Source organism: Radiomyces spectabilis (assembly GCF_025331425.1).
Source record: "Radiomyces spectabilis strain NRRL 2753 chromosome Unknown BYT42scaffold_7, whole genome shotgun sequence".
NCBI classification, from domain to species: Eukaryota; Fungi; Mucoromycota; class Mucoromycetes; order Mucorales; family Radiomycetaceae; genus Radiomyces; species Radiomyces spectabilis.
In genome coordinates, this window is record NW_026251932.1 from 542,655 (window position 1) to 569,805 (window position 27,151).

General features: G+C 44.0%; 15 protein-coding genes across 15 annotated transcripts; 10 read left to right on the top strand and 5 right to left on the bottom strand.

The window, feature by feature from the left end:
- On the bottom strand, positions 1-1,579 carry BYT42DRAFT_349099 (uncharacterized protein). Its single transcript, XM_051563169.1, has 2 exons — positions 1,436-1,579; positions 1-1,356 (listed from the first exon to the last, which is right to left on the bottom strand). Exon 2 carries the CDS (start codon positions 1,236-1,238, stop codon positions 54-56), a length of 1,185 nt encoding a protein of 394 aa, XP_051422897.1. The 5' UTR covers positions 1,239-1,356; positions 1,436-1,579; the 3' UTR covers positions 1-53.
- A 426-nt stretch (positions 1,580-2,005) lies between these two features.
- BYT42DRAFT_349064 (uncharacterized protein) lies at positions 2,006-2,618 on the bottom strand. The gene is made up of 2 exons (XM_051563168.1): positions 2,129-2,618; positions 2,006-2,062 (listed from the first exon to the last, which is right to left on the bottom strand). The coding sequence occupies exon 1, from the start codon at positions 2,521-2,523 to the stop codon at positions 2,236-2,238; it is 288 nt and encodes a 95-aa protein (XP_051422898.1). The 5' UTR covers positions 2,524-2,618; the 3' UTR covers positions 2,006-2,062; positions 2,129-2,235.
- Positions 2,619-2,859: 241 nt separating this feature from the next.
- Positions 2,860-4,224, bottom strand: BYT42DRAFT_497373 (kinase-like domain-containing protein; the record flags this gene model as incomplete). Its single annotated transcript, XM_051564493.1, has 6 exons — positions 2,860-3,050; positions 3,126-3,296; positions 3,378-3,612; positions 3,684-3,832; positions 3,927-4,037; positions 4,089-4,224. 6 exons carry the CDS (start codon positions 4,222-4,224, stop codon positions 2,860-2,862), a joined length of 993 nt encoding a protein of 330 aa, XP_051422899.1.
- A 1,280-nt stretch (positions 4,225-5,504) lies between these two features.
- On the top strand, positions 5,505-6,910 carry BYT42DRAFT_570799 (putative 6-phosphogluconolactonase). Its single transcript, XM_051568432.1, has 2 exons — positions 5,505-5,781; positions 5,869-6,910. Exon 2 carries the CDS (start codon positions 5,953-5,955, stop codon positions 6,706-6,708), a length of 756 nt encoding a protein of 251 aa, XP_051422900.1. The 5' UTR covers positions 5,505-5,781; positions 5,869-5,952; the 3' UTR covers positions 6,709-6,910.
- A 302-nt stretch (positions 6,911-7,212) lies between these two features.
- On the top strand, positions 7,213-7,884 carry BYT42DRAFT_546254 (uncharacterized protein; the record flags this gene model as incomplete). The annotated part of the gene is made up of 4 exons (XM_051565870.1): positions 7,213-7,295; positions 7,360-7,467; positions 7,528-7,676; positions 7,757-7,884. The coding sequence occupies 4 exons, from the start codon at positions 7,213-7,215 to the stop codon at positions 7,882-7,884; spliced, it is 468 nt and encodes a 155-aa protein (XP_051422901.1).
- Positions 7,885-8,269: 385 nt separating this feature from the next.
- Positions 8,270-10,663, top strand: BYT42DRAFT_349257 (uncharacterized protein). The gene is made up of 7 exons (XM_051563171.1): positions 8,270-8,667; positions 8,729-8,886; positions 8,967-9,255; positions 9,315-9,448; positions 9,550-10,095; positions 10,157-10,309; positions 10,380-10,663. Exons 1-7 carry the CDS (start codon positions 8,406-8,408, stop codon positions 10,440-10,442), a joined length of 1,605 nt encoding a protein of 534 aa, XP_051422902.1. The 5' UTR covers positions 8,270-8,405; the 3' UTR covers positions 10,443-10,663.
- Positions 10,664-11,728: 1,065 nt separating this feature from the next.
- Positions 11,729-12,412, top strand: BYT42DRAFT_570813 (uncharacterized protein). Its single transcript, XM_051568433.1, has one exon. The coding sequence runs from the start codon at positions 11,751-11,753 to the stop codon at positions 12,222-12,224; it is 474 nt and encodes a 157-aa protein (XP_051422903.1). The 5' UTR covers positions 11,729-11,750; the 3' UTR covers positions 12,225-12,412.
- A 69-nt stretch (positions 12,413-12,481) lies between these two features.
- Positions 12,482-12,781, top strand: BYT42DRAFT_614255 (uncharacterized protein; the record flags this gene model as incomplete). Its single annotated transcript, XM_051571831.1, has 1 exon — positions 12,482-12,781. The coding sequence occupies one exon, from the start codon at positions 12,482-12,484 to the stop codon at positions 12,779-12,781; it is 300 nt and encodes a 99-aa protein (XP_051422904.1).
- A 133-nt stretch (positions 12,782-12,914) lies between these two features.
- BYT42DRAFT_349712 (uncharacterized protein) lies at positions 12,915-13,729 on the top strand. The gene has a single exon (XM_051563174.1). It carries the CDS (start codon positions 13,047-13,049, stop codon positions 13,617-13,619), a length of 573 nt encoding a protein of 190 aa, XP_051422905.1. The 5' UTR covers positions 12,915-13,046; the 3' UTR covers positions 13,620-13,729.
- On the top strand, positions 13,710-14,313 carry BYT42DRAFT_349448 (uncharacterized protein). The gene is made up of 2 exons (XM_051563173.1): positions 13,710-13,944; positions 14,032-14,313. Exons 1-2 carry the CDS (start codon positions 13,840-13,842, stop codon positions 14,233-14,235), a joined length of 309 nt encoding a protein of 102 aa, XP_051422906.1. The 5' UTR covers positions 13,710-13,839; the 3' UTR covers positions 14,236-14,313.
- A 95-nt stretch (positions 14,314-14,408) lies between these two features.
- BYT42DRAFT_570824 (dienelactone hydrolase) lies at positions 14,409-15,608 on the top strand. Its single transcript, XM_051568434.1, has 6 exons — positions 14,409-14,551; positions 14,604-14,729; positions 14,792-14,883; positions 14,951-15,134; positions 15,201-15,234; positions 15,301-15,608. Exons 1-6 carry the CDS (start codon positions 14,465-14,467, stop codon positions 15,570-15,572), a joined length of 795 nt encoding a protein of 264 aa, XP_051422907.1. The 5' UTR covers positions 14,409-14,464; the 3' UTR covers positions 15,573-15,608.
- Positions 15,609-16,701: 1,093 nt separating this feature from the next.
- Positions 16,702-18,293, bottom strand: BYT42DRAFT_497464 (uncharacterized protein; the record flags this gene model as incomplete). The annotated part of the gene is made up of 7 exons (XM_051564496.1): positions 16,702-17,084; positions 17,141-17,298; positions 17,360-17,532; positions 17,596-17,679; positions 17,740-17,830; positions 17,891-18,039; positions 18,111-18,293. The coding sequence occupies 7 exons, from the start codon at positions 18,291-18,293 to the stop codon at positions 16,702-16,704; spliced, it is 1,221 nt and encodes a 406-aa protein (XP_051422908.1).
- A 376-nt stretch (positions 18,294-18,669) lies between these two features.
- Positions 18,670-21,962, top strand: BYT42DRAFT_349347 (glycosyltransferase family 39 protein). Its single transcript, XM_051563172.1, has 14 exons — positions 18,670-18,931; positions 18,995-19,106; positions 19,173-19,248; positions 19,307-19,383; positions 19,457-19,608; positions 19,670-19,778; positions 19,844-20,003; positions 20,082-20,265; positions 20,349-20,444; positions 20,505-20,706; positions 20,773-21,044; positions 21,134-21,264; positions 21,344-21,518; positions 21,574-21,962. Exons 1-14 carry the CDS (start codon positions 18,763-18,765, stop codon positions 21,903-21,905), a joined length of 2,247 nt encoding a protein of 748 aa, XP_051422909.1. The 5' UTR covers positions 18,670-18,762; the 3' UTR covers positions 21,906-21,962.
- A 731-nt stretch (positions 21,963-22,693) lies between these two features.
- On the top strand, positions 22,694-25,123 carry BYT42DRAFT_614261 (uncharacterized protein; the record flags this gene model as incomplete). The annotated part of the gene is made up of 10 exons (XM_051571832.1): positions 22,694-22,793; positions 22,856-22,896; positions 22,967-23,147; positions 23,208-23,384; positions 23,467-23,645; positions 23,732-23,850; positions 23,941-24,095; positions 24,157-24,467; positions 24,541-24,726; positions 24,806-25,123. 10 exons carry the CDS (start codon positions 22,694-22,696, stop codon positions 25,121-25,123), a joined length of 1,767 nt encoding a protein of 588 aa, XP_051422910.1.
- A 905-nt stretch (positions 25,124-26,028) lies between these two features.
- Positions 26,029-27,051, bottom strand: BYT42DRAFT_570869 (uncharacterized protein). Its single transcript, XM_051568435.1, has 3 exons — positions 26,575-27,051; positions 26,133-26,501; positions 26,029-26,064 (listed from the first exon to the last, which is right to left on the bottom strand). The coding sequence occupies exons 1-2, from the start codon at positions 26,781-26,783 to the stop codon at positions 26,243-26,245; spliced, it is 468 nt and encodes a 155-aa protein (XP_051422911.1). The 5' UTR covers positions 26,784-27,051; the 3' UTR covers positions 26,029-26,064; positions 26,133-26,242.
- Positions 27,052-27,151: the final 100 nt, after the last annotated feature.

Consider the following 27,151-nt stretch of genomic DNA (forward strand, 5'->3'; position numbering starts at 1 on the left):
CATGAAAATTATGTTTCAAAGTTGACGTCATGTTGAAATATGAAATAGTAGGGTTATTCACACAGCGTCTTCCAATCAATGGAGGCCTTATCAGTGAGACCAAGGCATAATTCCAAGTGAGAGGATTCAGGTCGTTGAATGACACTCCGGATCGCTTGATCAAAGGGAAATATTGTTTCGTTTTTATCGTCAAAGACGACAATCCTTTTCCCTGGGGGTGGCGATCCGATCATTTCAATTTCAGCCAACAGGTCTCTGAACGTAAAATGATCGGTGATGGCCAAGTTGCGGATACAGTAGGTCGGATTCTCTTCGGATAAAGACGGGGCCATTTTCAGCGACACGGTTTCCACCATAGGATACGAGTCTAAAAGAGCTGATTTGTGCGCTAATAATGTAGGGGGCTGAGGATACGGTTTGGATAGATGGAGTTGTTGTTGCAGCGAGGATGATAAAGAACAAAACGCGGACGACGACGACACATTCCGTGTATGCAATGGGGGCAATTGCGATGAGAAGGTTTCGGGAGCTTCATGCACAGTGTATGAGAATCGCGGTGCAGCGATGGGGGCATTTTGACGATATGAAAAGGGGGCGGTCGCGGTAGGCAACAGTGGGGTGGAAGCACTTGAACACGGTTTCCTAAGAGGTGAAACCGGTGTCCCCGTCCGTTTTCGTTTGAGGGAAGTGGAAGCGGACATGGTACTGAAGTCGGGAAGCTCTGGCTGCAACGGTGATTGGTGAGCATGTTGTTGTTGCTGCTGCTGACGATATGCGATTTCGTTGACTTTGGCCGCTAATCCTCCCCGTCGCAGGCCAGAGGAGAGTGGCTGGTTCGAGTACACGACGGAGGGTGACGCATAGGAGGCATCGGATGGAGTAGACTCATGTGATGGTGATCGGTCCTCGACAACCGTCATGGTATTGGAATCCGTAGGCGATGGAGGCGAGTGAAACCTGTGAAGCTCGTATTTTCTTCTCGACCTGTACAAGGTGCTACTGTGTGCTTTGCATAGTGACACCTCTTGCAGCTCCGCAAGCCCCACAATGTCGTCGTTTTCGTTTTTGTAAATCGGATGCCCATTCTTTCTCAGCCAACTAATCGAAAATTCGTGGTCTTCCTTATCTTCTCGACGTAGCTTTTTCGCTCTCGAATCCAGGCAACCGTTCGGTAAGTTTTTTCCACGCCGAGGTTGAACTTCCTTGCATTGGCACTCGTCTCCATAGTACTGTAACATATATAAAAGAAATCAGAAAGATAAACAATCTATCAGTAGGTTCACTATCTTGGTATTACAAAAATGCGATTCTTACTTTGGTGCAAGTGAAGCACACAGCACAAACGATACAGGCGTTCTATAAAGAGGATAGGCAGGTTCTTACTTTAGATACATATCACATCAAGGGGTTTCGAAAAAAAAATCGACGGTCTTGCCTTTCGTATAGGAAGGTACCCGTATCGTTTATCATTGCCAGGATGGATTGTGTGAGATGCTTGATGGAAGGCTTCACGAGAGATGTCTGATGAAGGATGCATTAGAGAGTCAGTAACTGCACAGAAATTTGAAACAGGTTGTTTTCATACATGCATCGCTAAAAAAAGGAAAAAAGGCGAAGGAAAAATAACAACCGCCAAAAACAATTAAAAAAAAAATGGCCAACTACTCTTTTCAGTGAATTTGTAAACAAGACAATGAATGGAACACCTGGCTGCAATGGAATTGGATATCATTCAGCGTAGTCTATGGCAAGACCATCATTTAATACTTGGTTTCCCTCTTTTTTTTTCATTCTTGTTATCCATAGTTTTTACTGGAGGCACTACCGACCATCTTTAGCTCATCAGGCCCAATTTTGAGTGACGTATAGCATCAAAATACGCCCAACAAGGACGTACAAACTTTTGTCTCCAGGTACAACCTGTGTTCCTTTATCATTTTTAAACAGTGACATTGCATTAAATCTGTATTGTGCCTTGTTGCAAAAATCTCGATAAATATCCATTCTAAGATATCGGCATCGAGGTGTCAAAGATAGACTAGCATGAGCCTACTATGAGGATCTACTATTTTGTGTCACTCACCGCCATGCAACCCTTCGATAAGCTGAAAAAAAAAATTGGTCCAACCTGAATACCCCAGTAAGGTCGTTTCTTTAATAATTCCTGGAAAATAGTCAAGGAGATCGCAGTAATATGCTTGGATAACCGATCGTTTTTAGTTTGTCGCATAAAGTTTATATGTCATATGCCACCTGCCATAGGTAAGGTCCGTCATACAATAAAATAATCCAAGTATTGTATATGTATAGCCAATTAATCAGTAAAGGAACAAAAAAAAAAAAAGGGTAGAAGGAAGAAAAAATAGGATTTTCTGAAGCATTTGTTTGCTTGTAGGGTATCATCATCAAGCATGGAATGGATTTCAACGCGTCGTCACGCCTCAGGGCAAGGAAGCAGAAGCATAGGTTCATGAGCACGAGCATGCACCACATGTTACCACAGAAAAGAGGCGTTGCCACCATCCTCTCTTTTGTACCGATTCCACGTCCTGGGCGTGGAGATGGCCCGTGTCCATGTTTTGATACGTGGGTTGAGCAAGATGCGTTGTCATTGGTTGCGTCGGTGAATGTTGGTAGGGTATCGCTTTCAGGTGAGTTTCCTGGTGATGCAATCGCTGCTTCGAGTTTCGACGATTGCTGTCACGTTTCGATGAATGGCGCATCGGCCCTTTACCGGTACTGTCTGCTGCAGCCGCTGCAGTATGATTACCAACAGCGGCCCCTTGTCTGTGCGTCTGTCCTCGATGGACCGAATTTCGATACTATTGGATCATCGCAGCCCCGCTCAGCCACTCCGAACTATGCAAGTCTTTCATGTAAACCTACCTCCCAGCCTTTTCCACCGTTCAGCAACATCCAATCATAGACACCATCGTCTGTTTCGCCTTCTGATCGCAGCACTTTATCGAATAAACTTCGTAAAAAGTCATAATCGGGCGTTTCCTCAAATCCTAATCGGCGAGCGTATTGGAGATAGATGCCGAATTCCTCTAAAGCAACCATTCATTTATGCGTCAGTAAACCATTTGGCTTTTTGCAATAGCAAATGAACGAAATATGCCTACCCGGATAGTTGCTGCATAGATCTTTGACCGCTGTGGTTTGCTTCTTTTCACCAATGCGTTCATATTTTTGCTTATTCGTTGCTGCCTTGAGCCCTTGCCACGGTAATGAACCTCTCAAAAAATACATAAACACATGGCCAAGCGCTTCAAGATCATCTCGTCTAGACTGTTCTGAAAAAAGTAAAGAAATGAAAAAAGAAAAGCCAATAAGATTCAATTATGGCTCATATGCTGATTGACTCTGTTACATACCGCGTCCAAGATGAGTATTGATACTCATGTAGCGAGCTGTGCCTGATAGACTTTTTCTTTCACGGTATGGAATATGTTGTTTCGTCTTTGGATCGCGATACTGCTTTGCCATGCCAAAATCGATCATGAAAACCGTGTTGGCCTGCTTGGTTCCGGGTCGGCCAATCAAAAAATTGTCAGGTTTGATATCTCGATAAATCAAGTTGCGTTCATGGATACTTTGAACTCGCGTGATCTACACAGTGATACTTCAGTACACCATCCATAAGCTGTACGGCTGAATTGTGTCTTTTTGTTTTGTTTTACCATGTGCTTAGCGAGCATGGCTACCGTCTTGACGGTGAATTTCCTTGAACACATGTCAAAAAGATCTTCCAAGCTGGGTCCCAGCATATCGATAATCAATATGTTGTGAACACCTTCTTGACCAAAATAATACGCGGTAGGGATACCAGCTAAAGAAACACGAAGAGGTGAGTGGCGCTTGGTTTCTTGCTGATTTGATATCATCCTTTTTTTTTTTTTTTTTTGAATGGTAGCCATACGTACGAAGACCCGCTAGAATTTTGTAGGTCCTATATTCATCGCGCAGTTGAGGTGCGTCTGATTTTCTAGGCTCGAATTTTATCGCGATTTGCTGGTTGTTCAACAGATTGGTTCCTACGACATGTATTTGAGAAAGGAAGTGACATGGAAGTGATTCAAACTCACCTTCATAAATTATACCGAAACTGCCTTCACCGACTTTGCGTCCGACTTTGTAATGGACGCCCACCACGTTACTGGAGGATATGAAGGGCGTAGTCGACGATCGGCTCTGCGAGTGGCGTACATAATTGGCCGTCATTGAAAAAGAAAAAAAAGGGTACACGCGTGGAACGGGTCCAAGATCGTTTGAGCAGGTGGAAACCCTAAGCTTCTTTCAGGTGAGCTTCTTATTCCAGGGGAACAAGAAAAATTCCAGCCGATACGTCATCAATGCAACCCGAAATAGCATTGACTTTTTTTTCTTTTCCTTTTCTTTTTTTTGGCCATCAGTCAGTTTTGTGCTCGTTAACTTTGCAGAAATGAGAGCTGGCTTGCAGAAAAGGTCAGCCTATGGATATTACTCCAGGCGCAAGCCAATGAAACCTTCTGTATTTTAACCAAAAATTACATTGCTTGGACAGATCATAGCTTTCATGCATCCATATTATCTACATGGTTGAAAAGCGTCGACGATCCACCAAGCTTCTGGTATCTGGTGGTGTGTGTCAATGTCGACGGGATCTTTTTCTGCATATCATCGTCAGTATAGAGTTATTTTCGCTACGGTGAACACTTGGGTGCTGGTTAGACACATTGGTGCTGTTGGTGGCGATTAAATATTGAGGCGCAGTTAATTGCAGTGAACCATTGATGCAGATAAACGTGCTCAAAACCTAAAAAGTATCCACCACGCCTATCCATGGAGCGGATCTAGGTCGCGTCGTTGGTGAACTATGTCGTGGGTCCGGCACAAAACAATCAAAGAAAAAATTATCGCTCTTCCTGCAGACAATTTTTCAAGAATCAAAGGGTTCTTTTCATTTTGCGATTGATGAATCTTCATTGCACAAAAAAGACAAACGTCATAGAAACTAAGCAAGATTAATAAGTGATTGGCAATAACGGTCTGCCGTATTTTCTTTGTTGTCCTACGTGGTACAATAGCTCTAATAAGAATCATTCGCAGTTGGGGCACAGTCTCATTCAGTTGCAATGTGACGACCAGAGTATTGGAGCCAGGTCACTCGGTCGCACATATAATTCTCTTTACCAGTAGAACCTTAATAATAACCACGGATCGCTTTATCCAGCACTTTAGGCCGTAACTGGCCCACCGATGCTGTCAAGGAGCGACGTAGTACGCCCCAACGAGGCAAGCTTGATACGAAAAGTTTCATTCAACGAATAATAGTAACATATCACCCAGAACTTCTCACACTCTGGCTAAGGAAGCATATTACCGGGTGTGATCATGGAAAGAAGTGGATGGACCAGTTCAACAAAGCAAGGGACTTTTTTTTTCTGCCAAATATGGGACCGGAGTTTCAGGCCGCATTCTAGTTGTCCCCGGCCTTGTCTGAAAAAAAAAAAGCTACTTCTTCTTTATACCGCATTCATCGAAAAAAAAGAGCCATGGAATCTCGGTTGTTGGAAAGTGTGGATACTGTAGCATAAGGTCCAGCACATTCATATCCAAGGTATATGCATCCTTGTGAAAGCTGACAATCCTGCGCTTGTAAATTCTTTTCGGTGTCTTACTTTTACTTGGAGAGTTTCAACAACTTTGAAAAGTCGCGAACCAGCAAAACCGAGAACACACACTTGTTTCGTCAATCTCCATGGCATCGTAATGGTTGTCAGAGATATAAATAGAAATGTAGGTTCGACCATGCCGCTGTTGCCGGCGGCATGAGTTTTGCATGAGCGAACAATTACACCGCTGACTCTGAAAAGCTGTTCGCAGTCATGCGTTGCAAGGGATTCAAAAAATGGCACGAATAAAACCAGCGTTATCTGATATTTCGTTTTACTCTCGTAATCAGTCAACATGGTGCCCGCTGTCTACGTGTTCCCAACTACCGATGCTCTCTCACAAGGCTTGAACGAATATGTTGAAAAGTTGTCTCGCGACGCCATTCAGAATCACGGAGTTGTCTCCGTGGCCATTTCCGGCGGTTCGTTGCCAAAGCTGCTGTCAAAATACGTGTCGCAGAACTCCAACATTGATTTTTCCAAGTGGCACCTTTTCTGGGCCGACGAGCGCTGTGTAGACTATGAAAGCGACGACTCCAACTACAAAGAAGTCAAGAAGACACTGTTGGATCATGTCAACATTCCCGAAGCCAACATTCACGCCATTCACGAACCTTATGCACGCGGCAAGGATGCTCAAAAGGCGGCGGCCGATTATGAAAGCAAATTGAAGGCTTTCTTTAATGGTAAAGAACCCGAGTTTGATCTCATTTTACTCGGTATGGGTCCCGATGGTCACTGTTGCTCGCTGTTTCCCGGCCACCCCCTTTTGGATGACAACCAACGCTGGGTCGCTTCGCTTACCGACTCACCTAAGCCTCCGCCCGAGCGAATTACTTTGACTTACCCTGTGCTTAATCGTGCCAAATCGATTGTATTTGTTACGGCTGGTGAAGGCAAGCAAGAGATGGTACAAAAGATCATTGAACAACCTCAATTGCAACTGCCTTGTCAGCGCGTTCAACCTGCTTCCGGCAAAGTCTGCTGGTTTATCGATAACGCCGCTGCTGGAAAATTGAAGAATGACTCGTATACTGGCTTCAAACTTTAAATAAACTAAAAAGAAGTACCCTTTGAACAGTATGTTTAGAAGCGTGTGCAACGTTGCGATTGCATCGTTGCCGGCATGAAAAATAATAATAATGAAAAGAAAATGTCATGGTTGTGTGTTTGACACGTAAGCAAATCTAATAGTTTCAACCCGCCTGTGGTCCTATGTTTTACTTGATGAGACAATGCCGAGTAAATCCAAGTTGTAGTCGGGGAGAATGATAGTAACCGGGATAGGTCCCGTTTCTTTTTGTGTTTTTATTTTTCGCTGCAAACAAAGATTTCGAAAAGGTCGAAAAATGCATTCTCGGATATGCAGCACATGATAAAACGGGCAAAAGGTAGTCTGTTTTTGCCTTTTTGGCTTTAGTATCCGGTGATCAACCGTAAAACCAGTGATCTTTATTTTTTTTCTCTCATGCAGTCTGTATTTCGTATCTCAGCCCTACTGTGTACCGCGATTTTATCTTACTTTTTCTTTTACTATTACTCCTCTTGGCACATTATGACTGGACAGACTGAGCTTCCTTCCTTCTCGCTTGTCTTGCGCGAAGGTATTAGCGGCGGTTTCAAAGGCCCTCAACTCAGGTAAATTGGGCTCGCGAGGAATTGCAACCGAGGAAACAGCAGAAGCCTAATGCTACCGAAATAGAGAACACATTCAAATAGAAAACGTGGATAATGGTGTAGCTGTCATGCATGCATTACCGGCATCCGATCCTCAAGATGGGTTTACAACGATGAGTGGTACTATTGCAGAGTAAGTGTGACTGATATGTGAATATGAAACAATGTGAGCTGAGATTAGGTTGTTGCATAGCAAACAAGATTTGCACTCTTTTGTTGCCGGCCTGGAGAAAACGTTGCAGATGTTGCCAGTAGAATCTCCAGAAGGCAGCGAGGACATTTATGGTGAAGATATTTCTATTGCCTTTTACTCTTCGGAAACCGACTTCCAGTGGCGAAATGGTATATTTGATGTGTTCGGAATATTCATAAAAGCTGTTGCTAACTGCCAAGAAAAAAAAAAACAAAAAAAAAAAAAACAGGTGGTCCCGATGGTTGTGGCGGAGGAGAATCTTCTGTAAAGGCAACTCCGGAACAGAAACAGATCTTCAGAGAACTTGTTAGCACTATCAGAGCTATGGTGGGCAACCAACAGCTGCAGGCAAACTGAAAAACACGCAGTTCAGGGTTCAGCCCGACGAACAGCATGATGCCTGGGTTCGGTTACACCCGTTTGTAATAAAACATTGCCCATTTTTACCCCAAATCTCCGCTTCCACGAAGTCCGCATTCTTCCTGCCTTTTTACACTCTGATGAGACGATAGCAAGAGAGATATCTGACGGGTGCTCAAATGACCCACTGTATGTATATACCGTCTGCAGTGTTGGAACTAGCAAAACTCGCAAATGACGTAGCATATTTGATTGACGTGTGCTTTGATGGCACTGCGACCAAAAGATGGTTCTACAAATTGGCAGTGCAAGAGCACTGAAGCCATATTAGAGATGCTGCGCATTACTCTGAGTTTGGAAAAGTGCCAGGTCGATATCATGCCAATGATACACGATACCAGCAACGTGACTGACCTGACAGCCTACAGTTTAAGTTTGATTTGTTGCCACAGTTTACTCCTTGCTTTTTTTTTTCATATACATTTTCAATCTCTTTTTTTTTTAGTACTTTATTTCAAATGACAGGAGACCCAAACCCTTTCCATCGGTTGGCATGTGCTTGTCCACTTGACGATCCGGCTTGCATCGTGATTCGTGATGCTTGCAGAAAAGTGACAGAGAAGAGCAGCTTTGTGCTCTATTATATTGCTTTGGAAAATAATGGACATTCTATATCAAAAGCCAAACGACGTTACAGCGAGTTTGAGTCTCTCCGAACCGCCCTCAGTACGCTGTATCCCGCACTGCTTATACCACCGATTCCTGAAAAACATACCTTGTGTAAAGTAGCAGCATGTGATGTGGTATAACTCATCGATTTTATACTAAATCTCTCATGGAGCTGAATATGCGTATGTCCAAAGGCGCATGACCGACGAACAGCCTTTGATTGACAAGCGGAAACGCCTATTGCAAAGATTTTTGCAACGATTAGCAGCGCACCCCACTCTCTGCCGCGAACACATCCTTCACCTGTTCCTTGATCCTGATATCCTCTGGGTAATTAATTCCATGTTCCATGTGTAGCCAAAAATTAATCAAAACTTTTGATTGATCTTATTGATGGTAATTTCGTTTAGGCAAATGTTCTTCATTCACTTACCGCAGCCAATGAAACACACCATGAGTGTGCTTCGAATAATGGCATGACTTCTGCCAATAACGCTACGCTTGTTTCTTTTATCAATGACCACTTACCATCCGCAGCGTGGCCGTCTGCCAATATTTTACCGATGACCAAGTCGCCTCCACTCTCGAGGATACAAGACCCCTCGTTCTGTCTGTCCGAACACATGACAGAAAAGAGTGCTGTGAGAGCAGCAACGCATTTTGATAGATCACAGCAACGGATACTGCAGCGGTTATCAGGTTTTACGAATAATCCCATGGCAATTTATATGGTCCATTCGCTTATGCCTTACCCGTAGGCTTGTCCAACGATTACACCGATCTAAGCACGGCATACAATAACCTCAGTATACATGAAAGCTCTTCCATGTCCGCCATCATGAAAGCTATTGCAATGACCGCAAAAATATCCGGCAACAAAACAGAACAACTGGTAATGACCTAGTCATACTCCCAGATGATTACGTATTTGTTTGCATGCAAATGCTGGGAATATATGTCAATGTCAATGATCATTCTCATGCCAAGTAACAGATAAAGGATTTGGAAGTGGAATTTGCGGAACATGTCCACGAATATAACCAGTACATGCAGAACGGACAGCATATATTACAACTGCATCAGATGAAACAAGCACAATTGGAGATGATCATCGAATCCATTGGGAATAAGCGCAGGATGCACCGAGGACTCATGAATATTGAAAGTAATTCGAAACGCCTCGATACGACATTGCAAGTAAATGAAGAAGAATCACAATCAGAACCAATAAATCACAATGGCTCAATACCGCCCTCCCATGACTACGACGATATTGATACCCATTCCATCGACGACGACTATGCAACGATAGATATGCCTACCGCTCAATCCGACAGTAAAGATACCGTCGAGATGCCTACGTACCCCTCACAAGCGAGTATGGCAGCTCTTCGAGCGTCTCGCAAAATATCGCGTAAATGGTCCTCGCCACAAAAACTGCTGAATGCATTCAGTAGCACCCTCCAAGGCATCATCGATGTGGACCCAGAAGCTACAAGAAAGACCCAAATCAGTAAGCTCGAGAAAGCTATTGCTCAGGTACATCGGAACTTTTTTTAGTGTCTCTTTTTAGAACCATTCATCTCACGAAAAGTGATAGCTCGTGGAAGAAAAGGAAAAGATGGAGGAGGATCTGAAAAAGCTAGCCTCCAATATCGAGACAGAGATGGCTTTGTTTAAAAAACAGCGATCAGCGTCCCTTCGCGCCATCCTTATTGCCTATTGCAAGATACATATCGAATATTGTCAGCAGGTATCGTATACAGGGACGAAGCATGATAAAGGTTGTTATTGGCAAGTGATATCAAACTTTCATGGTATAGAACGTATTTTCCTGGGAAGAGGCAAGGCGACAAGTTGATTGTCTAAAGGACACAACTGCGTGATAAAACGAACCCTATAACCCAGCCATCCATTTACCATTCAGCAGACTAGTCAGCATTTCTCGCCTTTTCCCTTTGTAGTCCCTTTTTTACCTTCAAATTCACCAAATGCACGCTATTATATGAAATTAAGTAACTAACACAACTATGAATCTGGGTTGTTCCTAGGATTTGAATGATCTTTTTCGTGTATCGCCAGTGCAGTCACCTGTCACTAAAATTTGGACAATTTTAAAAATCCACACTGCAGTTATTGTACGAGAAAACTACAGTACTATTCGTAAGAAGAACTAGTTTCAACCGGTATAAAAAAATATCGCATAGCCTCTTGCATCAATCACAGCGAATCAATCACAGGCGAATCAATCAGTATATCACCTGTCAGACCCAGTGCCAAAAAAAGGGGGCACAGAATCATGTCCCGGAAATGTATTTTTTCCCTTCCATCAACGCAAAAAGAGCGAAAAAAAATATAAATTCGGTTCTATTGAAGGCATATTTTACGCTTACAGAGGCGAAGGGATGCTGTACAGTGTGTTCCACAAAAAGTATAAAGGATTTTCGGATGCGCTGTGAAAAGAAAAAACTGTACACAGCGTCCTGGAACCGTGAAACTTGATATGAATCCCATCATAACGTTTACTGTATGAAGTCCACCCTGATCACAAAGGACTGGAACAAAATCAATTGATAAAATGCCACGCATTAAATGATACTAGCTCCTTTTTCCTCACTCTTCTTCTTTATGTCTAACCGAAAAGACAAAGGGTAATATCCGGTATATCAAATAAGTGTAAAGAAAATATTAAAAGTCCTATTAGAAAACAGCGAGCTACATATACATTTCCAAGCGAACAGTCTAGCGATGAGAACGATCAGGAGGGCCAAGATCTTCGAGTTGCCATTCAAGAAAGAGTTAGCAAAGACATATAAGCTCTGATGGATATGGCGAAGCGGGCCCATCAAACTTTAACCGTGCTTTGCAGCCATTGCCTTTAGCAGCGCAGGTACCAGGAAAACCTGTACAAACCATTCCTGCACCGCCTCCAAAGTCTGGCGTTTCAAAAAAGTACCAAAAGCCAGATCAACGGTTCCTGGCGTCAGTGACAAAACTTGTCCGGGAAAAAAGATAAAGAAGCAAGAGCGCCTGAAAGCTGAAGCCGAACAGAAAGAACAAAGAAAGAGAGGTACAGTAATGTTGTCGTCATTTCGATTTTTACGGAACGAATAACATCGATGGAAATAGATGCATCGGGAAAACCCAGAGCTGGGCAAAAACAAAAAAAATCAGAAGAAAAGCAGGCCCTAAAAATGCAAAGAACGTTGGGGAGGCAAGAAAGAAAGTCCAAAAACCGCAATGTGGACTATTCTAAACGCTGTTCAACATGCGCCGCGGCTAGAAGGAACGAAGACCAGGTACTCCACTCAGACAGACAATCCTACCACTGTCCGCACCACCGTGTGTCGCCTAAGGAGCGACAAAACTTCTTACTTGGAAGAGATCGGACAACATCCGTCAAGAAGATCGGACTTGCGAGATTTTTGAGCTTGGAGGAACCAGCCAAGCAAAGGCTACAAGACCAAATTAATATTTTGTCGAATTATTGGCGTGCAGCAGCTCTTAAATCACAAGCGTTGCAGCGTATTTTATCTTGGATTTGCTTGACGCCCATCGCGAACTCCCTTCAATCATTTTTTCGCAAGACTTTTCTTACGCATGTATACAGCTCATTCACGGGGAGGAGATCAGCAATACCAACAGCAAGATACCGAGGCAAAGCATGACCGGATGCTAACAGGAATACTTGGGACCTTGCCCACAAGCGTCATGACCCATATACCCGGCTATAAGCACGCATTGGCTTCGTTGGCCGAGCAATCCGCAACAATTTTTGTAAACTCGATCACTGAGATTTTGAGCATCGAACCATCCGGTTTTTTTTTTTGCCTTAAATTGCAAAATGCTGTTCGAGTAAGATTTACTAACCATTCTATCTCAACATGCCATTAATTCATATTTTGTCAGGAACTTACCAAGAAAAATGCTGAAAAAATCGCCTGCGTCCAACGATCCAGCGAATTTGCCAGAATGGCCATCGTCCATTGAACGTTCAGACTTGCTCAATTCCGCAATCGACGATATTCGCCAGCTTTTTGAAAACGTCCCAAAACCGATCAATGTGAAGACCCTCTCGGCGCATCCAGAAAAATACTTACCGTTTTTGCACGCCATCTTGCGTGAAACTGAAAATTACAATGCCGAGCAGATCAACAGTGTTGAAGTTGTACAAACCGAAGCCAAACAACGGATGGGCGCGGACTCTCATCACGACTCTCGATGAATTTTCCATTCTCCCCCGCCAATATCGTTTTCGCTTAGTTCGTTAAATAGTTACAAAAGTCAACAGCTCTGGAGAAGTTGCCCCATTGGTTTCCACACGTCTATCCGTACGCTCTATTGAAATCCTGCGGAGCACTATCAACGAAGCCACAAGTGCTATTGCGAATTCACGACAATATCTATTAGACGTTCAAAACGTGGCACAACTGCGATCGATACTAGTATCTACTTTCGTCAAACAAAGCCGAGTATTTCCATTGATACCAATGTATCACTTTCGCCGGCAATATGCAACGATCGATTTACAGACTCTGAGATCATTATTGCTCAAAGCACGCGTTCCACTCCTTCCAGCTCGTGAAACAGTATTCGCACAGACTTGGCACGCTGTCGATTGTATTTTCACACGAAGAAAGCTCGAAAGCTTGCCACAACTAGCAATAGAAAATTTTACTACCGCTGAACTTGACAGAGCTTTCCATCTTTGGGGAGTCGATCCAGGGATCACCGAAATTTTCGCTGTCAACGATGGACATGGCCAACAAACGCACCAGATCCGGAGGTGCTCAACGGCCGAATTTTACCACAATTCGGGGGTTAAGAAATCGGCAGCGAAAATGCTTGCAATGAAGCAGCAGACATTAACTGATGGGCGATCCATTGCTGATATTGAGCGGGATTTGCCGTCACGAAAATCGTCTCCTAAAGCGAATATCATCCGTTATGCCCAAGAGTTATCCCGGGATCTGAATTCCATGCTCAATTTTTACGATGATCGCTTTTCCTCGCTCCGTTTCTGGAACTATATCGGCAAGCAAAAGGCGGGAGCGAGCTTGTGAACATCATGGTAAATGGCGCTAAAAAATACGCCACTCCCAAGCAAGAGGAAAAGAAGGAAAGGGACAGAAGAGGCAAAAGGTAACATCCATTGAATTCTCCTTTTTGTTTCACGATTTGATGCACAGTCGAGACTCACAAGACGAGGGCTTTCCTAGGTCCAACAAGTGGAGCAAGACCGATTATAGCCAACCACAAGATTCCCGTTGAATGCCATAGGCGATGCTGGTTTTAGGCAGTTCATGCGCGGCAAACCTACTGGACTTGCCAACAGGTACCGGGCCTTGTTGCTTGCGGCGAGCCAAAAACGAAGGATTGCTGGTGACAGTGAATATAGAAGAATACAATACTTCGAAAGTAAGTTTTCCCCTGGGTAGAGATGGTGAAAATGCAACAACTGACGGAACATGGCAGGTTTGCTCGCGGTGTGGACAGAAAACGTTGGAACAATTGCGGCTTGCCGACGGCGGAGTGATGCATAGTGTGCAGCATTGTACAAATTGTGACACACTATGGCAGCGTGATGCCAATGCCAGCCGTAACATTCGTCTTATCGCAGCCGCATTGGCTTACGGCCAAGAATATTCAGTGGTATACAATCGCTCTCCTTCCACGTAACAAAAACGTATGATGGTTACAGTTCGGTAAGTTTTCTCGGAAAAGAACCTTGTCTAATTTTTGTGGCACAACACTGTAAATAAAGTAGTGCCTTTCGGGGATACAAAATGACGCGCTGATGATTTAATATGCAAAAAAATGGAAGCGATGGGAGCGGATCTTGAACTGGGGTTTCCCATTATTATAAGCCGTATACTTCTTTTGTGTCAACCGAGAAATCGTTAAAATAATGTCAGGAGCTGCCAAAGCATTGCCCTTTAAAGTATTCCAGTTTAAGCCCACAACACCTGCTCGTCTCACGGGCGGCGCCATTATTGTATGTAGTAATAAAACGCCACTGCAATCGTGTCTGTGCTAACGCGTCGTAGGTTTTGCAAGAATGGTGGGGCATCAACGACCAGATTAAGAGTCATGCCCAACGTCTCGCCGACCATACTGGTGCTTTTACAGTGGTGCCCGATTTGTATAAAGGCAAGCTGGGTCTGAATGCGGAGGTAATGCGGTGCACTTTTGACAGGATTGCCATTCAACATGACTGACCATTGGGGCGTGACAGGAAGCGAGCCACTTGATGAACGGCTTGGACTGGAAAACGGCCATTAACGAGTTGGATGAATTGGCAGCAAATTTGCGTGAGGCAAAATACTCGTGAGTGAAAAAAAAGGTGCCATACGTGTCTGCCATGACCATTGTTACTAATATTGGCGATGCTTAGCAAAATTGGCTCGATTGGTTTTTGTATGGGTGGTGGTCTTTCGTTGGCTCTGGCCTCTCGTTTAGCTGAAACGCGTCACCCTCTGCGAGCGGCTGTCGCATGCTACGGTACCCCTCCTGGTGATATCTTTGATGTAAGAAAGATTACAAAGATCACTCCCGTTCAGGGCCATTTCGGTGGCAAGGTACGTTTACGCAGAGACTCGTGCTGTATTTTTTATATCATTCACACTTTTTTACGCGATTTTCAGGATAAAATGGCCGGTTTCAGTGATCCCGGGGCAGGTAAGTTTTGGTAACAACAGTTGGGTTTCTTGATTCAGTTTACTCACTCTACGGGTGGTTCACTAGCGGACGCATTGGAGTTCAATTTGCATAGCAATAAGGCCGCCGATGCCACGATTTACAGATATCCAGAACAAGGCCACGCGTTCATGAACGACGATGACTGGAGTATCAATCAACGCAAAGAGCTTGGATTTGTTGACCGCAATGTGGACGTGAGAACAGCCGAAAAGGCCGCCCGCGATCTCGCCTGGTCAAGAATCTTTGACTTTTTCGTCAAGAATCTGGGCGGTGATCAGAGCGTAGGTAGAGAATACACCACTGCGGGTGGACTTTAATAATACAGTCAATAGAAAGAGCTGCAATACAGGCAGTCTTTTATCCTTTTATTTTATTCTATGGACATTTCAGACTTCATATGCTTGTTATCAACCTCTGAAGCGTCATCGCCTCGGGCGCGCTTCATGGTCTTGAACATGTAATTGCCTTCGTATCGTTCTATCCGTTTCCACAGCCATCGCATCAACAGCGGAATATGATGTCCTGCTTGTAGTACGCGCGTCATTTTTTCTTCATCAAATATCTTGGGATCACACTTCCATTCCAGAGTATCCATTTCTTTAGAGGAAGATCGATGTACGCTAACGGTAGGCCGGGTTGGATTGTCGGTGGGGATAGTGATGGATAATGGAATTAGCAATAAGGGATGATCAGCCGTGGGCGGCGGAGAAAATGTGATGTGAATTGAATGAGGGGCACCTGCAGTAGCAACATCGAATCGTAACTTGTCGTCCGTTTCACTCTCTGCATTGTGTCAAGAGAGAAAATTAGCAAGTTCCCATCAGATCGCGTCACTGGCATTTACCTTTCAGGATGCTGTCAAGAGACAGGTCGTTGACACGCTCCGTTGAAGTTTCATGTAGTCGGTAGGTTGACGGATTAAAAATGCTTTGAACTAGAGTATTGAACATTTGTTGCTGGCGAAGAACCTAGACGTATAAGCCGTGAGTAAACAATTTTTTGTCTTTAACCGGTGTTCTGTCCAAGATAGCTTACCTGCATCATGGGATACAGTTGAGCAAGATGCGTAAATGGGATACGACTGAGCATCTTTCCAGAGGTGCTCGTTTTGTTGACCCATTGATATATCTGGTCCTGCATATCATCGTATTGCTGTCAAACCCAACAATGAGATCAAACGTTACTGTGAAAAATCCGACCGAAACCACTTACAGCGATCCAGGATACTTTTTGATGCGCAGTGGCAGATTGTTGTTGTGATTGTGAAACAATGGCTTGCGATAACTGCAATCACCACAAGTGTTAATTCTATGCACTTAATTTGGTGATAGATGATAGATCCTACTTACCAACAGTTGCTCTAATGACGGTGTTGTATTCGACAAAGATCCGGTCGCATCCATGTTGAATTCCGCCAATTCCTCTGATATATAATATCAGGTCAATTTAATGTAGACGACCGACAATCACCCGTCCAAACTTACCTTGTTTCTTGTATCCAGTGATACGCATCAGACTTTGTATAATCGTATCTGAAGCAGGAAGAGGAGGGTCAAGGGTGGCCACCATTCTTACAGGAATAGCCGCCGCTTCCGGGTGCGTTGATAATACTTTGATAAATCGCATGGGTTGCATGAACTTTGGGCAGGCCGTTTCCCTGAGAATTTTCATATGTTTCCCGTTTTCGCCTTCCAAAATGTAATCTTCTGTCTCTTCCAAACTCAATAAATAGCGTGTCCTTGATGGTGGCAGAAAGTAGTGAGACTGTTCAGAAGCTTCGAAAGAGATGTTGAGCTTGGCAGCAGGACGAAGCGCTGTGTGCTTATCTCCTAGTAGCTGGTGAGTCATCAGAACCTCCGACATCAGTTATCTGCTGCAGCCGTACCATTCTCGACTGATTTCCGTACACTTTCCCAATCCGTGTCGAGCATCGATTTTTTGTCTATCCAGTAAGCAATACTAAGGCCGGGGTAATCCAGGTACAAACTGGGCACGCCGTGACCCTCCATCAGGATTGTTCCCATATCCCCCGACACCAGTAGGCTGTGCACAGTTGCACGTTAGAAACGCAATTGGTTGACTCATTCATTCCCTCATTACTTACGCTTCTTGACTGCATATTGATCGCATATCTGCTACCAATCCTCTTGTCAGCAAAAAAAAATTGGTCGGTGTGTATTTGACGTTCAGACGATCCAGCAGGGCCAGGGTTCCAAGATTGCGACGGAACAGGTCGTAATCCTCAGTTCGAAGAATTTCTGCCAACATGCGATCTAACTGTCCAAAGGAATGAGTCTGAGGTAGATCATAATCATCCTTGCAAATGGGATCTAAACTTACGCGGTCATCATGATCATTTTGAAGTATTTCCGATACATAGGTCACTTTGGTTTTCAGAACATGACCTGTGTCATCCATATCGATCTGCATAGTTCCCTATCAGCGAACCAAAAATCCAAGACCATATATCATCAATCATCTTACATCAACGACAATCACGGTGCCACCCAAGGTGAGGGTGGTTAACGGGACGCCAGATTCGGACGTCTGAGAAGAGTCGACAAAAGTGACAAGTCTGAAATTGATTCGTCAATAACCTTTACGCGTTGGTCGTTGCCGGTATTTTTAGCATTACCCCATGCCTTGCGCAATACGTTCCAATGACTTGATCGACTTTTTTAGTCGCGATTCTTCTCTTTCCGTTACGCATTGCTCCAAGTGGTCCTTTGTTTGCTTTAATGCATCTTTGACTTTTCTCACTGTACTCTCCAAGGCAGCTTGTTCCTGCAGTATTCATGGAAATCGAATCAATAACGTTCCTCGTTACTGGGAACTATGCACGTCAAGAAGCTTACTTTGAGATGCGTGAAATGTTTGCGAAAGGCTGGATCGGCTCCTGCTCCCATTTTCATAACATCGCCCAACACTTCGTTTTCGAATTGTAAACACACAGAACGGATAGCATCAATCTGCTGACGAAACTCTTGGCGTGCTTTATCGAGATTCACAGGTCCATACGCATGTAGATCTGACGCCATTGATGAGAACACAGAAGATTGACCGATCACGGCGTTGTCAACTAACCAAAAGTACCCGTTGTCGAGGCATTGTCAGAAGCTTCCTGTTTCTTTAAAGCGGGCCATTCCTTTTGCAAATTGGACAGCTGTTCTTGAATGTTATATACAAAGGAGCTAATGGAGTTTTTCGAGTCTGCCATTTCAGTGACAGCCAGTGCAAAGCAGAGACTATGCAAAAATACAAAGGAACGAGTCGCGCGCGGGAGATTTATTTTCCAGGACGTGGATATAGTGACTCGACGTTTTTTTTCTGTGCTCAGCGGGGCTGACAACGAAATGAACCAAATTAGGTGCTCGTCGGCATACGATATTGAACGGACTTCTCAAAATAGACTACTTCCTTTTTTTCTTGGCTCCTCATCGCCTTTTTTTGAACGGTTTAATTTGCCCCCCTTTAGCAACAAACTGCTAGTTACGGACATTCTGTCCAATGTCAAGAAACATATTCTATCAGCCACCGGCGGCCGTGGTCGGGTCACCTCACGCCGATCATGTTCCGGTCTCCATCGACGACGATAGTAACCATGTCGCCTACACTTCTGCTACTCGACCGGAAGCTTTTCGACAACGTCGCGGAAAACATGGCATGGACGGTTACGATTCCGACGACGTCGATTTGTCTCTCGATTATGATTCCAAACTCGTCAAAGTGCATCGGAAACGATTATCGGCGGAAAAAGCAGCACGGACCCGCGATTGGCGCATCGTGGCAGCACTGACCCTGTGGGCAGGTTACATTCGCTTGTGGAAGATATACCAGCCGTCGTCTGTAGTGTAAGTAACCATTGGCTGCGAAGGATAAAAGGCAGAAATTGGTAATAATCGGATGTGCCTGCATAGTTTCGATGAGGTTCATTTTGGCGGATTCGCAAGCAAATATATCAAAACGAGGTTCTTTATGGACGTTCATCCGCCTGTAAGTGATGGCTCGAAAAACAATTATATCAAGGTGGAGGTCACTCATTGCATGTTAGCTTGCGAAAATGCTGATTGCACTGGTAGCCAAGCTGTCGGGCTTTGACGGATCCTTTGATTTTAAGGATATTGGCAAGTAAGTGCGGGGACCCTTGTCGCTGAAATGTCAAAGTTGGCCAACGCATGGATACTGAATATAACGGGGATAGGGATTATATTGAACCGGGTGTTCCTTACGTTCCCATGCGTGTTTTCTGTGGATTACTGGGGGTGTTGGTGGTACCTATTTGCTATTTGACCATGCGTGGCGCGGGGCATTCGGTGGCAGCAGGCATTGTAGCGGCATTAATGGTGTGCTACGGTAGGTTGATCCGCAGAATTACTCCATAGAGATTAGGAAGGCTGATACATGCGTTGGACAGAGAATGGTTTAATCGCCAACAATCGACTCATTCTGTTGGATCCGGCGCTGCTGTTTTTTACTGCCGCCACTATTCTGGTGTGGATCAATTTCCATAACGAGCATGAACAGTAGGCTATTTTGTGAACATGAAATGGGGCAAGGAGTTGGTCTTATTCATAATTGCATTGGTTAGACCATTCCAAAAATGGTGGTACATCTGGCTGGCCCTGACTGGGTGTGGGCTGGGACTCACAGCGAGCTGTAAGTGGGTCGGTTTATTCACCATTGCTACGGTCGGTGTATCCACATTAAAGGATCTCTGGCGACTGTGGGGAGACACCCATGTATCAGTGGTAAGTAGAGCCGTGGCAGTGAATGAGAGAAAGAATCGTGTCGCTGACAACAAGCAACCGATGAATTTGGGGACACAGCGAACGTTTGTGCGTCACTTTATGGCACGAGCCGTTTGCTTGATCATAATTCCGGTGTTCATCTACATGATCATGTTCCAAATTCATTTTCATTCTTTGCCCAACAGCGGTGAGGGAGATGGATTCATGAGCCCTGAATTTCAGCAAACGTTGGACGGTCACAGCATGGCCGATGCCCCCATTGGTAGGTTTTGTTGTTCCTTAAATAGATCAACGTTCTATTGTGGCACCATGCAATATTCAATCTTTGTACGTATGTGTGCATAGATATCGCTTACGGATCCAAGGTCTATATTCGTCATGTCGCTACTCACGGTGGTTACCTGCATTCGCATCCTCATGATTATCCTAGCGGCAGCAAACGTACGTAGATATGCTCTTAGGGTTTTTTCACAGTAAACTTGACAGCGATTTCCCCTGTAGAGCAACAAATTACACTGTATCCTCACCGCGACGATAATAATTGGTGGATCATCTACAAAAAGGACTCGGAAGAACCTGTTGGGATCGAGTATGTACGTCACGGCGACGTTATCCGTTTAATACACCAAGAAAGCAAAAAGCGGCTCCACTCTCACGATCATCGTCCACCGATGACCGATCTTGATTACCATAACGAAGTCAGGTACGGTAACCAAGCAACCTTTCAAAAATTGGAACTCTGAACATGAATGTTTCTCGGACAATACAGTGCTTATGGTTTCCCTGGTTTTGGTGGTGATGCAAACGATTATTGGCGAGTGGAAATTGTTGACCATGACAAGCATGATGAAGAAGCTGGAGAACGCCTAAGAACGATTCATTCCAAATTCCGGCTCGTTCACATTATGCAAAATTGCGCGCTTTTCTCGCATTCAGTCAAATTGCCCGATTGGGGTTGGGGACAACAAGAAGTCACTTGCATTAAAAACGGCAAGATTCCCAAAACGATTTGGTACATCGAGTCCACCGTAAATGATAAACGTAATGCCACGTTGATTCCTTTGTTTGGAAAAAGATAAAAACAAAAAAAAAAGTTTTTTCCATGCTAATGTGCCTTTTTGATTTATTAGTGCCACCGGATACTCCCAAAGTGAACTATCATAAGCCAGGCTTCTTATCAAAGTTCCTTGAACTTAACCGAGTGATGTGGGAAACCAACAAAGGATTAACAGCATCCCATCCTTACGATTCTAGACCCGAGGTAAGTTTGACACAGAAAAGCTCAGTAACAGTTGCAAGCTTTTTTTTTTCTGTGTCCGACAACTCACGCTCCGATGTAGTCTTGGCCCATGCTTCGAAGAGGCATCAATTTCTGGGGAAAAGATTTTCGACACATCTATCTATTGGGCAACCCACTCGTTTACTGGGTATGCACATCGACGGTTGTTCTTTTTGTTGTTGTCCGATGTGTCCTTTTGTTGCTGGACAAGCGAGGGGTTAACATCGAATTGGGAGGTAAATGATTGTCACGGTTACAATTGTAAAAAAGTTACGCTTTGACACTTTTTAGGTCTTCGGAGATATTATGAGGAGTCAGCCGGGTTCTTCCTAGTGGGATGGGCCCTGCACTACTTGCCCTTCTTCCTTATGGGACGGCAGCTATTTTTGCACCATTACATGCCGGCCTTATATTTCAATATCCTCCTGTTTGGCGTTATTTTTGATGCGGTGACGGTTCGACTGGTGTCTCGAAAGCGCATGATCGCGGCGATGCTCGTTACTGTGAGTGTGATACTCGTGTACCGTCGCTTTATTCCTATCACCTATGGCGATCCTTGGACAAAGACATCTTGTGAAACGGCCAAGTGGCGTTCGACATGGGATTTTGATTGTGTGGTGTAAGTCTACGATTCTCTTGTGGAATTTGTGAATCGCTATGCTTGCGATCAAAGCTTACTGAGCAAAGCGTTTTATTCTCTTTCCAGGTTCCACGATGATCTATCAATGTATTACACCAGTGAATCCAAGAATGTGGCGGCACTTGAAAAGATGCAAAATGTAATCAAGAGCATGTTCAACAGGAAAGAACAAGCTCCCGAGATAGCCGATGGAATTGCTGTCCCGTCGGACCATGGAACTTTACAAGCAGAGGGCAGCGTTGTGATTGAAGGCGATAAGGATACGCTGGATAAAGCGACGGATTAAAGAGGATGAAAAGAGCCGTGTTTGGCTTGAAGAAAAAATAGACTTCATCGTATCACCTTAAATGCAGTGCATTTATAGGCCCACTGATGAACAAATAAGGTGTTGAGCAATATGATGGTGAGAAAGACAGATGTTGATTATTTATTACAGATTCCTTTTCTTCTTTTTATTTTTTTCTCCAGTTTCTCAATTCTGAATTCCTTTCCTTTGACTTTTTTCTCTTCTGATTTTTTTTCTTGTTTTTCTACCGCTTCAATTGTTTTTGTATAATTAGATGCCTTTGCAATAAAAGAAAGGAAAGAGGACATTACTATCCATCCTACATAATCATTCGATAGATCAAAAAGGTTTGTTAGGGTGGGATTGAAGCTGATTTTATCTCACAGTTGACCTAATTTAAAGTTTGTCAGCAATTTTTCATCCGCCTTTCTACGGCGATCTTTTACATTCTTTCAGATTTCCTATCCTTTTGTTATACTTTTGCCATGAATCTCCTTTTGACGCAATTCCTGTTATCCTTATTCATCGTTTTCGCCAGTACTGCGTACGGTCAACGACCATCGCAACCTAAACCATCTTCCAACCGTAAGAACAGCAACAACATACATATTGGGGCATTATCAACGCAATTAAACCTGTGACTATAGGAACCGATAGCTGTATAAAATACCCTGGTGGTATTTGCTCGGTAATGATTGCGGCAACTACAATATTTGCATGCTTTTTTCCATTGACAAAGGAATCATTCTCTACGATAGAGTTATGTCACTTACCCTGTTTTTGCACCCTATGGCGTATCGGATATCGAGAATCAAATTCGTGGACCCTTGTCGCAACTTACAACCGAACTGGGAGAACTCAATGCATTGTGCGTCGATACTTATTATCGATACGCTTGCACGTACGCGTACCCAAAGTGCGACATGAACGATACAAAACGTAACTCAGACCTCACAGACTAGTGAGACGAATTATTTTATCTGACGATATGCGATGTAGATGAACGTACCTGGACAACGTGCAAATCGACGTGTGAAGAAGTTTTGGCGGCGTGCGGGGATACATTTGCATTGACTGGGCTCAGTCCATTGCTTCCTGATTGTTCAAAGTCTTCGCCTTCCACACCTTCCACACCACCTCAACCTGATGATAATTGCAATATGATCCCTCCTCATGGTAGTACAAAGTTCCAAATCTCGCACGGATTGTGGCCAGCGCATCTTATTTATGCATTATCTTGAACTTTATAACACCTTAGTGACATTGGCCGAAGGCGAGAACCCTTTGAATTTATCGGCTATTCCTTTTGGGTTTATGTTAGCCACTTGTCCTGCCCCGTTCGTGCGGGATCCGTTGGCGAAGCCAGGCACCAACGATACCTTGCAACCCCGATCGTGCCGTTATGGTTGTTGTATTCCGTGCCCTGCCCAAAACTATGTAAGACCGCGCCATCTTTTTGTTTTATATTTTTGAGCGTGCCTTTTATTAAAAATTCATTTACCTTGCTTTGAAAATTTTCATAGTTTTACAGAGTCGGTTGGGCCGAGACGGGGTTTTTGGTGACCAATATTATCAGATGTATTTCGGCAGTTCTATCTTTGTTCATTGTCATTAGCTATTTGGTGTTGCCGGACAAAAGAAGGTAAAGGAATCTATTTCGGGCCCGGTGGCTGGCACAAGTAAGCAGTGAAACGACCGTGACAACTCATACCGATTTTGTCTCTTTCGCCAGACATCCCTCGCTATTGATCCTTAATCTCTCCATTGGTGTGTTCCTATTTAACCTCACGGTGTTTTTCTCCATCGGTGACCCTGTAGGATTACAGTGCGCAAGTGATGTGATTAATGAGAGCACGCAAGATAACAATGCGCTCTGTGCAGCACAAGGTTACAACTAAATTTGATGTATTAGCAGGATAATCAACTAATACTCAAGCATTGCGTATAGGTGCTGTTCTGATCTTTGCCGCTTTTGCAACGTGTCTGTGGTGTGCAGCATTGATTATCAACTTGCATGTGTATACAGTGTGGAACCGAAACTACTTCACCGAGCGATATCTGTATCTCAATGCAGTGTGTTGGGGTATTCCAGCGGCTATGACGGCTGTGGCTTTAGGATTGCATAGCATCAAGTTCGAGTTCGCGAATCTGTGTCTCGTCAAACTCGATTACATATCTGAAATTCTGTTTTATCCAATGGCCGCCATTATATGTCCCAGTTTTATCATTCACATTGCCACCTTTTTCTATATCGCAAAGGTAAAGTACCTGGTTTCTTACTTTTCCCTATATAACCTTATTCCAAGTAATGTGAGCGCTGATTGTATCGTAGGTTGCTTTCAGAGAAGGAGTTCGCTCGGAAATGTCGCAAACACTATCGGCGGCATCTCATAACACCGAACAGCACGCAATCAATGTAAAGAGAAGACACCATAAGCATGTAATTGCTGCAGTCAAAATTCAATGGCGAGCCCTTTTACTTGCGGTGGTCGCGTGTGGTACTGTGTTGTTCTATTGGGTAAGGGAATAATTTTGACATGGTTTTCCGTCTCGTATGCGGTTGCGATCATTCCTTCACTGACCAATGAAAATCCTAGCTATTCTATTTATTGCAAGTGCCCAAAATTACTAATCTGGACCGAAATTTGGAGATTACAAGCGACTGGATCGCTTGTATCTTGATGCCTGGCGGCAGCCAAAACTCGTGTGTATCGATAATCAGCCCTTACTTGCCTCCTTACGGGTTGATGATCACGGCCGAGCTCCTCGTCAGTTTGATTGGCATATGGTTATTCTTAATGTTTGCCAAACGGTCTCTGTGGCACGAGTGGAATAATCTCATCTATGATATTCGAATCATGCTAGGAGCCCGAGGTCGTGTCGAGAAGAATGGCGAACAGTTTTTCCAACTATAACATCTTCATATATATACCACTATTGTTATCTTTTATATATGAAATAAAACACATGTACCTTTTATTTGGAGGATTATTTACGGACAGTTATTTCCATCGGAAGTCTCACGCATCGTTCGTTTCACCTGAGTGTCCTCTGTAGATGAAATCTCGAAAGAGGAGTTCGAAATAAAATAAAAAAAAAGAGCTTGAGTTTGATCCCACCAACAGAAGGCCCAAAAAGAAAACACCGAAAAAAACACGATCGATGTCAATTTTGCTAAATATTCGGTTTTGATTCTTACGGACAAAAGCCATTCCTGCGCAAAAAATCTCCTATTGACATTGAGATATGTTATCCAACGGTCTTTTTAAGGCGCAAAACATGTAGATCGAGCAATATGTGCTTCCAAAAGCCAACGTCCCCAGAAAAACACGAGCTCTTGTAAGACGCTCTTTTCACCATGGGAAAACTATCTTCTTGTGCGTTGTGCTCCCTACAAAGTAATGTTTTACAGCCAAGCTTTGAAATATTTAGTTTCCAACAAAAAAAAAAAAAAAAAAAAAAAAAAAAAACTCCTAATGACCGTTGCTATGGTAAATAAAGAGCGTTTTGTTTAGTTATTTTTTATTTTTTGTTTTTTCATCGGTCCTGGCAAAAGTGGAATAAGCGAAAACCGTGTCGGGAACAACGAAGATGCACTTTATTGTAAATACAATGCTGATTATACATGGTAATACAACGTTTGCCCATTGTGCGACGGTCGAACCTTGGTTCCTTTCAGAAACCTCCTGCCTTCCAGTGTTCACGTTCGGTACGGACAATTTTAGCGATCGACTTTCAGATCCAGCCCTGTGACTTTAGCCTGTCGCCCGAAATTTTTAAAAATCCTAGGACGAACACCGTGACACAGCTTTTCTTTTGCCTTCAATCTTTCCTGTCGATTGGTCGTATATCAAGGGTAACAATTTCGAAACCGATAATACTTCATGAATCATCTTTAAACTTCAAAACCATCTCTTCGCTTAGCATCGGCGATCCGTATCAAAAGAAAACTTGAGGGCATCGTATCGGCTTGATGTCGTGGTGCAGACGACATCGTTTCGAATACGTGCCGGAGATTTCAGAAAGGTCGAATTTCAAGGAAATGGCCCTCTTTTGAATCCGGTGCCTTGACGGTCCATACGTACGACCTCCAGGGAAGAGATTACCTTGTGGAGCAGGCCAGAAATGGTGGGCTGGTGAAGACCATGGTGAAAGGCCGGTGACACCAAGAAGGGGACAACAAGGCGGATATCGGAAAACCCGGAAGAAGCTGCGACCGTGTCCTTTTTCGCTTCACATCCACAAAGGATCGTTATATGCGCAAGCGGTGTGTTCCTGGGCACAATATCTCGGGTTAGTGATTCAAACGAGCGTGAACAGCTTTTTTCCGCACTGAGTGCGAGTCTAATCAACCTGCTTTTACAAGGGCGCCCGGCTTGTCGGCTTAGCATAAATACATACGGCTTGGAGACGCGGTTTCATAAGCTTTATGGAATAAACATATAGGAAAACCCCCCCCCCAAAGGACCAACAAGATCGAGTGCACGGAGTGGCGCAAGAAGTTTTTCCATGTGTGACGTAATTATCAGAAGCATTGGCTCCGTTCTTGAAGTATTGGCTCCCACCCTGAAGCATGGCTTCTGCCAAGCTTCTTCGTTGGAGAAAAGCCAATGACAAAGGCGGAGAAGCGGGAAATGGGAATGGTTGCTTCTAGATTCTTGCTTCATTTATTTATATTCTTTTTCTTAAAATTGGGGACAGTGTTTGATCTGGGGCACTAACGGGTATGGGAGAACTATGGCTTGAGACTCAGAAATAAGATTTCACCAAATACGCCCATGCATGGTGGTGCTATCTTCGAAACGTTCGAAAAAATTCTTTCCTTTTTCCTGATGTGATTGGCCCATCTTGTGCCTTTTTATTTTTTTTACCGTGCAGTAATCGACATCAGGGTGCATGTGTGGAACCATCGAGATGAGCGGGTTTATCCACGTTTCAAACTA

Bases quoted from the DNA above. Each gene is read 5' to 3' on its own strand.
- BYT42DRAFT_349099 (XM_051563169.1), bottom strand. From the start codon at position 1,238: ATGTTACAGTACTATGGAGACGAGTGCCAATGCAAGGAAGTTCAACCT.
- BYT42DRAFT_349064 (XM_051563168.1), bottom strand. From the start codon at position 2,523: ATGGTGGCAACGCCTCTTTTCTGTGGTAACATGTGGTGCATGCTCGTG.
- BYT42DRAFT_570799 (XM_051568432.1), top strand. From the start codon at position 5,953: ATGGTGCCCGCTGTCTACGTGTTCCCAACTACCGATGCTCTCTCACAA.
- BYT42DRAFT_349257 (XM_051563171.1), top strand. From the start codon at position 8,406: ATGACAGGAGACCCAAACCCTTTCCATCGGTTGGCATGTGCTTGTCCA. The intron at 9,449-9,549 runs GTAATGACCTAG...GCCAAGTAACAG, and splicing joins GCAACAAAACAGAACAACTG to ATAAAGGATTTGGAAGTGGA. The intron at 10,096-10,156 runs GTACATCGGAAC...GAAAAGTGATAG, and splicing joins TCGAGAAAGCTATTGCTCAG to CTCGTGGAAGAAAAGGAAAA.
- BYT42DRAFT_570813 (XM_051568433.1), top strand. From the start codon at position 11,751: ATGCAAAGAACGTTGGGGAGGCAAGAAAGAAAGTCCAAAAACCGCAAT.
- BYT42DRAFT_349712 (XM_051563174.1), top strand. From the start codon at position 13,047: ATGTATCACTTTCGCCGGCAATATGCAACGATCGATTTACAGACTCTG.
- BYT42DRAFT_349448 (XM_051563173.1), top strand. From the start codon at position 13,840: ATGCTGGTTTTAGGCAGTTCATGCGCGGCAAACCTACTGGACTTGCCA. The intron at 13,945-14,031 runs GTGAATATAGAA...GGAACATGGCAG, and splicing joins ACGAAGGATTGCTGGTGACA to GTTTGCTCGCGGTGTGGACA.
- BYT42DRAFT_570824 (XM_051568434.1), top strand. From the start codon at position 14,465: ATGTCAGGAGCTGCCAAAGCATTGCCCTTTAAAGTATTCCAGTTTAAG. The intron at 14,552-14,603 runs GTATGTAGTAAT...AACGCGTCGTAG, and splicing joins TCACGGGCGGCGCCATTATT to GTTTTGCAAGAATGGTGGGG. The intron at 15,135-15,200 runs GTACGTTTACGC...CGCGATTTTCAG, and splicing joins AGGGCCATTTCGGTGGCAAG to GATAAAATGGCCGGTTTCAG.
- BYT42DRAFT_349347 (XM_051563172.1), top strand. From the start codon at position 18,763: ATGTCAAGAAACATATTCTATCAGCCACCGGCGGCCGTGGTCGGGTCA. The intron at 20,004-20,081 runs GTAAGTAGAGCC...TTGGGGACACAG, and splicing joins GAGACACCCATGTATCAGTG to CGAACGTTTGTGCGTCACTT. The intron at 21,265-21,343 runs GTAAGTTTGACA...GCTCCGATGTAG, and splicing joins CTTACGATTCTAGACCCGAG to TCTTGGCCCATGCTTCGAAG.
- BYT42DRAFT_570869 (XM_051568435.1), bottom strand. From the start codon at position 26,783: ATGCTTCAGGGTGGGAGCCAATACTTCAAGAACGGAGCCAATGCTTCT. The intron at 26,502-26,574 runs CTTGTAAAAGCA...TGAATCACTAAC, and splicing joins AAGCCGACAAGCCGGGCGCC to CCGAGATATTGTGCCCAGGA.